We start from the raw sequence: 7716 nt of genomic DNA, 5'->3' as shown, positions 1-7716 counted from the left end.
TGGCGCGCCTCACCCGGAGCCGCGCGGGACCTGTGGGGCAGACACAGGGCGCAGTGACTGCGCAGTCCCGGGGAAGCCGCCTCTGTGGGAACCCCCGCACTCCCCGGGGGCCCGGTGACGTCACCGAGGACGATGACGTCACGCCCCGAGGTTCCCCCGGTAGGGTTTCCCCGGATCTGAGATCCGGCCGCTGCCGCGAAGCCGGGGTACTGAGGGGAGCCAAGCCGAGCCAGCAGGGGGCGCACGAAGTCCGGAGTCGGGCTCTGAGCCCGCTCGGGAGATTCGTCACCCGCAACCTTCCGGCACAAGGTAGTCCGAGTAGGAAAGGGTTTCAGAGGCCTGTGGACACCAGGGTGCTGAAGAGGAGTCTCAACGCGGTTGCTTTGGGGCGGGGAAAGGGTCGTCCAAAGCACCGCAAGAAACCCACCCGGCGCCCAGCTTCAGCCAGCCCCAAGTATGGAACATCCGGCCCTGCATCGCGGCTTCCTGGTCTTCGCCGCTTTTCTAGTGGGGCTCGGTCGGGTGGCACTGGCTGCTACTGAATGCCACCGGCTCTGCCTTATGGTCCGCCTAGCGCGCAGCACCGGGCGTAGGCCAGGCCTCTTTCTTTCCTCCTGGCGCCTCCAACTGCTGGATTTCAGCTCCAATCCTGCTTCCCCCGCTTCCTACCGTTGCACACCCCCACTTGGCTCTGCCACTCTAGCTCCAGGCCGCCATCTCCCTTCCCTCAATTCCTTTTCCTCTGCAGAGGGGAGGAAAACTAGATGAGCATCAGAAACTTGTCTTTCGTACCCCCTGGTCCTGCCCTCACCCCAGATGGGCACCTCTAGTTCCACCTCCTCCTCTCCACAGCCAGGGCTAAAGAAAGGGAACTTTGCATCCAAGACGGATGTAGGAGGAGCCCTGACTGAGGAGTGAAGGGGGGCAGGCGACCGTTCGCCACCCCCACAGAACAGAAACGAGCCCTTCTTGAGTGCCTTATACCCAGGGACATTAAAGTACACCCCTTTGGTGGGTAGCTGGAATTATTCCTAGTTTATAGATGAGGAATGGGGGAGCAATTAGCTGTGTAAACAGCAGGTGGCAGAGCCATAATTTGAACCCCGGCCTGGTCACAAAGCCCTAGCCTGAGTGTAATGGGAGAGTGCTACTGCAGCCTGAGCCACTCTGTGGGCCTTTTCTAGGAGCCCCATGGATCCTCCTTTCCTCAGCATACCCAAGGTGCTCACACACTCAGCTTTGGGGTCCACAGTGAGTCTGAGCCCCAAGCTGGGGGGAAGCCAAGCAACGGGCTGCCCCCCACTTCTCCCCAAATGGCTTTCAGCCATGTGCCACTTGGTGCCCATGCCAGTCCTTTTCTCCTGGGCCTGCGTTCCAGAACAGACAATGGCAGGAACAATAGCTCTGCCCACCCCCTCGACAACCCCACCATGAAGCTGCCATGGTGACGCAGCCGATAAAAACACGATGCTGCCAGTCACTGGGAGTTAATTAAACCTGTTGTTCTTTTCCCCAGCCCTCAGGAATGCTCTGAGGAAACTGGCACTAACTAGAGGTCCCCTTGGCCCACGGGGCAGGAATAGCTGTGGGTCAGAAAAGGCACTTCTGGGGCTGGAGGTGATGGGGTTCAGCTGACTAGGAATATCCACCAAGGCCCATCAGGCCTTGTTCTAGTCTCTTTCCATGCAGAATCTTATTATCAACGCCACCTTGTCTCTGGTGGTTGTGCCCATTTGATAGATGAGGAGACAGGCTCAGAGAGGGGAATAACTTGTCCCAGATAACACATCTCATAAGGGGAGGAGCTAGGATGTAGCCTGACTCTGAATCCAAACTCTGTGTCAAAATACTTTCCCCTATGTGATGAGTGGGATGTAAATGAAAAGCCTGATGCTGGTGAGCACTGGGTACATGAGGACTTGGCAGCCCTGGGGACGCTGGGCAGATTGGCCATCTAGTAGACCAAATGTATGTTCCTGTTCCTACCCACCCAGACCCTGGCATGCCTGACCACTAGCCCTTGGCTGCTGTGGAATAGCTCAAGGGTGGGAAAGGGCTCCAGGATGAAGAAGAGATGGAATGGCAGCTCCAGGTTAACAGGAAACAAAGGACAGAAGCATGCCCTGAGTGTGCCCAGCTTAACAGGCTGGGCATTGGGCCAGACTGGGGAGGCCACACCCAAGATCTGCTGGATGCCACTGCCATCCCCCCAGCCACAGGCAGGAATCATTGCTGCATTTTACAGACAAGGCAACTGGGGGTCAGAAAGAAGTCTCTTGCTGGGCCGAGCCCGTGGCGCACTCGGGAGAGTGCGGTGCTGGGAGCGCAGCAGCGCTCCCGTCGCGGGTTCTGATCCTATATAGGGATGACCGGTGTGCTCACAGTGCTCACTGAGCGCGGTGCGGCCGGTCTCAAAAAAGGACAAAAAAAAAAAAAAAAAGAAGTCTCTTGCTTAAGGTCTCACAGCTGAGCTGGCCCTCTGACTCTAATCAGGCTCCAATGCCCAGTGTGAGTGGGCGGGGATTTGATGCTAAACACTCCTCCGTGGTGCTACAGCAGGCCCAGAGGGCTGGAATCCTGCCTGAAGCCTCTCTCGTAGGTGCTCAGTTTATTCTCATCTAATCCACAGTAGATACCTAATACATAAACATCAAGACATTCACTCAGACCTTTCAAAATGCTCTACCTGACCAGGCCAAGCTTCTCAAAGCCTCCCCAAAAAGCCATGTCCCTTTCCTGCTCCATGCCTCTGTGCATACTTTTGGCCTTGTCTGGGGAGCCCTTCAGGCACAGACCCTGCCTCCAGCCCCCTGCTCTCAGCCACTCTCACCTTTCCCACACCCCTCCAGACTGTTAAAAGCAAATACGTGCCATGTGTCCATCTCTGCTCCTGTGCTAGGAGCTGTGCCCTGCAGATTCACCCTTTTGACTGCCGTTTTATTACTTGTTTTCTGTTTGTTTCCTCTGTTTCTCCATTCTTACTTTCTTGCAAGTTATTTGAACATTTTTTAGGAGTCCATCTTGATTTATTTATAGTTTTTTAGTATGGTTTGTATAGTTTGTACAGTCGCTTTGTATGGTTTTCTAGGCCACACACTCATTGGGAGCATAGCAGGGGGACAAAAGTGAGACCCTGGGTGAGTTTCTTAACCTCCATGTTGCCTCAATGTCCTCATCGGTGACCATGGTGAAGATTGAGTTAATCTGTGCAAGGGACTTGGAGATGCCCAACAAATGTTAGTTCTGATGATGGCAGCTTCTGAGCTGGGGATGCAGTGATGTGTATGTCCCCAAGGCACTCCCTGCCTGCTGGCCAGACACCACAGAGAGGTCTCATAATCATCCTATGAAGCAGGTTGGCATTCTTCCCATTTGACAGAGGAGAAAACACTTGGCTCAAAGAGATTAAATGACACTCAAGGGCACACAGCTCTCTTATTCTCAAGCCTGGCCGCATTGCTGTGGGCAGCTACCACATTGCCCCTCTGCACGAATAACCCAGTACCTCACACTTAGGCCCCAAAGATTTGCTACTGGGTCCTTTATTTCAGCAAAGGGCCACCATTCACCCCATCCATGAAATCCTGTTGTTTCCACCCTCAGTGCACTGTTCCATCTGCCCACTTCCTTCATTCCTCCTGCCACCACCTTGGCCAGGCTACTGTCATCTCTCACCTAGGCCCCTGTTACCATGCTTGCCACCATGCTGGGCTCCAGCCCAGCTACCCTCTCTCTACATGGCCCATTTTCTCCAGGCCCTCTCCTGCCTGAACCCTCCAGCACCTCCCCACTGCCTCAGGAACAATCCAGCCCTTTAACGTGGTTTAGGTTGGTGCCTCTCAACTTGAGCATCAGAACCATATAGAGGGCTTGTTAAAACACATAGTGCTGAGCTCCACTCTCAGTGTTTGATCCAGTAGGCCTGGGTTGGGCCTAGGAGTGCATTTCTAACAAATTCCTGGCAGATGCTGGTGTTGCTGGTCCCGGGAGCATGCTTTGAGAACCACTGACCTAAACATTGGCCTTCGAGATGAGCTCCTGCCAAAGCCTCTTAGCCCCAACTGTCATGTCCCTGGACAAGTCATCTCTGAGCCACTTCACCTCCCAACGCTGGATGAGAAGCCCAGCGATGTCAGTATGTTCTGGAGTGACCTGGGTCCAACACTGGAGGCTGCATCTGTCTTGATCAGCTGGCACCCAGTAGCTCAAGAACCACTTGTTGAGGGAGTGACTGAAGATGTCCAGTTTCCTGTTTGGTCTTTTAGTCATAGGACAGGGAAAACCTCAAGAGTTGGGTCTGTATCCAATTCATTCCTGGGAAATGTTGGCCATTCACCCAAATGGCAGAGAGAGAGGCTATCCTCCAGCTTTGGGCCCTGGCAGGGTGGTTTATAAGCAAGCTGAGAACCCATACATCTATGTGAATGAAAGTAAAAGATTCCATGGAGGCATACGCCAGTGGTTCTAGAGTGGAGAGAGGAAATCCCGGGCAGCAGGGGCCCTGAGTCAGGAGGTGAAGCCCTGAGAGTCAGGCTGGAGCTGCTGGTCCTCAAGAGAAAGGACAGGGACTCAGAGCAGGAGACAGAGGGAAGGAGGAGAGTGTGGTGTGTCGAATGAGGGTGGGATGGAGGACGAGGATGACTTTCAACCGGTCCTGCATGCCTTGCACATACCAGGCCCACTGCTGGCCTCTGCATTTGTTAGTAACACCCAGGAGATGGCCGTTTTCATCCAATTCTACAGACAAGGATGTAGGTTCAACAAGGACTGGGTCTAGCTCAGGCCCAAATAGCCAGGTGGTTGTGAAGCCCAGGTGACTGCAAAGCCCACTGCCCTAGCAGGAAGGGCATTTCAGGGAGACACTGGTGATATCTCTCACCCTGCCCATACCGAGAATGATGAATTGAGGCCAGAGAGAGATGACGGGACTTGTCCCAGCTCCCATAGTCAGTCAGGATTGGAGCTGGCCAGAACCTCATTTCTAGCTGGGCCAGGGTACTGGCTTGGCACCCTTGCTTGCAGGTAGCATCTCTGTACCCAAACCTGACACTGGGCCAGGAACCCAGGCCTTGGGAAACTGCAAACAGGACAACAGAGACTGGGGTGCCAGTGGGCTAGCAGGCTGAGCCCCTTACTTAGGTCAGTGTCTATTGTACTCAGTTCTGGCCCTTTTTCAGGGTTTGGGGGTGCTGACTGGTACAGGGATCTGAACCCTTGACCATGGTGTTACAACACTGCATTCTAACCGACTAAGCTAACTGGCTGGCCCAAGCTCTGGCTCTCTTGAGGGGGGCCGTGGGGAAGGAGATTCAGACCAGACTCCCCCACTGAAACCTCAGGCCTGAGGCTCTCTGTGCCTCCATCACCTCATCCAGCATGGGGATAATTATCTACCCCTCCCTGTCCAAGGGAGAAAGCCACATGGGGGAAGATGAAGATACCCTCTTGTGTGGGGCAGCCTGGTGTAACACACAGAGCATCGCGGGGCAGTCCTGGGTTCGAATCCTGCTAGTGCCCTAACTGAACATGTGAGTCCCATCCTGGCTATTCCCATACCTGAGCTGAAGTTTCTTCACCTGTAGGACAGGGATGATGAGACCTGCCTGGCATTACCAAGGAGGGAGCAGAACTGATGAAGGATGTGGAAACAGTTGAAGCCCAGTGTACACAGCTGCATGGGACCAACCAAACACCAGCACTTTGCAGCCTGAAGAGGCTCAAATGTGGAAAGCAGCCCAGGGTGCTACACTGCACGCCCAGGCAGTGATCCAGCAAAAACTGCCCTCACTTTACCATGGACCAGAGGTCTCAGATTCTTGACCCTCAGGCTGGGCACATTCATGGATATGTTTTGTTAACCCACAATTTATTCTTTTAAATATTCTGACTAGTTGCCAACATTTAAAAATCAGATTTTACACAAAGGTCTGGATTTCTGACTCATCCTGAAAACTGGACAATCTGGTCATGCCAAGTCCACACCTCACACAGTGACACAGATTTGAGCTAAGCAGCTCCCTGGCCCTTGGAGGCATTTGGGCTTCCAACATCTGAGCTAGACTGAGCACCCACAGGGTCTAGCATCACACGGACTCATCTTTGCTTAATTCTCTCCCAGAGCCAGCACTGCAAACTGATCAGGCCACTGAGCTCATGAACCAAGGACTAGGGGCTTGGGGGAATGGTTCCCAGGGAACCCATGGCAGCCCTCACTGCTCAGTCTCACCCAGAGAGAAAATGGAGGGAGAAAGAGAGGAAGCCCGCTTGGCAGCAGCACAGTCCTATAAAGCATCTCGGGGAGCAAGAACCTGGCTGATTTTGCTGGAAGAAGGAAAGGCGTACCAGGCAAGACCTGAAAAACATAGAGCATTTCCTCTCTGGAGGAATGTGAAGGAAGGATAAGAATGCTCTTGTCAAAGGCTTTACAATTCCTTTCTGCCTGGATCACAAGAGATGTTGTCTAGCAGTCAGAGAAGGGCTTTGCTAGCAGAGAAATGTGCCCTGGAAACCTAGCTCTGCCACTTACTGGTTGTGTGCCCTCGGGCAAGTCATTTGTCCTCCCTGAGCCTCAGTCTCTATCTCTAACGTGGGGATAATAAACTTACCTTGCACAATTTTAAGAATTAGGAGACAATGGATGCAGAGTGCTCAACACAGGTCTCACACAAAACAGGAACAGAATTATGCACAGGAGTCTGTGCATAATTCCAAAGGCACCCCTGTCTGTGGGAGATTCAGGCCTGACTTCTCAGGGTACCACACAACTAAGGGCATTTAATCCAAAGGCCTTAAATGCCCCAGATACTGGCCATCTCTGGTGCCCAGGATACCTCCCTGGATGGGAAAGGAAACCCAAGGGTTGTTGTAGTCTCTGGGATGCTGGGTCCACAGCTTGTGGTCTGGGCTGGCATCTGCTGAGTCAGGCCTGGGAGAGATGGCAAGAGGGCCATTTCTCTCTCCAGCCTGCTGCCTGCTGAGGGGAGGTTGGGAGGGGAGCCAGAGGTCATTTCCTCTGACTCAGTGGCCATTCTCCTCCCAGAGGAGCTCCCCTGGAGGACTGGGCACCTCCATGTGGTGCTGGCCTCCCTACCGGCCAACCTGCATGCCACCCAACATAGTTGGGGCATTGTGCTCAGACAAGAAAGGAGCACTTGTGATCCAGACAATGGACTGGGTTGCTCCTATTTGGCCTCGACTTCAGCTTCCCTGGGTCAGCAATGTCCTTTCCTCTCCTCCTGCCCACTCTGCTTCCACCCCTCCTGGAGAAAGGTAGCTAGGAACTCCAAGCAGAGATCCAGGCAGAGCCGGCCCATGCCGTGGTTTGGCACGTGCCCTGTCCATGAGGAGGAGAGATGCAAGCTTCTTTTCTCTCCCCTGGTAAGGCACATCGCCCCTAAGGAATTCAACTCGGGTCAGGACATGTTGCCGGCGGGTAGACGGGAGAAGGCCCTGGGTGGTGGTAGGGGTGGTGGGGTGGTGGGGGTTACGGGGGCAGAGACCCCGGACCCAGCCTCCATACCTCCTACTCCAGCGGCAGGCCCATGGTCTGGTCTGCCCCCCACGTTTGCAGCCACCCCGGGAGCCCTGCTGCGACGACTGCAGCCACGTGGGAGTCAGCTCGTGCCCACGGGGCCGCTCGCCCCCTACCCCCGCCCTCGACGGGCTGTGGAGGCAGGCACACCCAGACAGGCCAGAGGGGCGACGCCCCCCCCCCCC

The 7716-nt window shown here is 54.6% G+C and overlaps 1 protein-coding gene across 1 annotated transcript in view; it reads right to left on the bottom strand.

Annotated features, from left to right (window-relative positions):
• Positions 1–477, bottom strand: part of PRR7 (proline rich 7 (synaptic)) — a 2039-nt gene extending 1562 nt beyond the window's left edge. Inside the window, exons 1-3 of the mRNA XM_008570918.1 lie at positions 428–477; positions 125–339; positions 14–30 (exon numbers count right to left, since the gene is read on the bottom strand). Coding sequence (XP_008569140.1) covers positions 14–30; positions 125–339; positions 428–477 — 282 coding nt within the window. The remainder of the gene's footprint in view (positions 1–13; positions 31–124; positions 340–427) is intronic.
• Positions 478–7716: the final 7239 nt, after the last annotated feature.

This window comes from Galeopterus variegatus, unplaced genomic scaffold (assembly GCF_000696425.1).
Source record: "Galeopterus variegatus unplaced genomic scaffold, G_variegatus-3.0.2 Scaffold641, whole genome shotgun sequence".
NCBI classification, from domain to species: Eukaryota; Metazoa; Chordata; class Mammalia; order Dermoptera; family Cynocephalidae; genus Galeopterus; species Galeopterus variegatus.
This window is presented reverse-complemented; position numbering and strand designations above follow the sequence as displayed.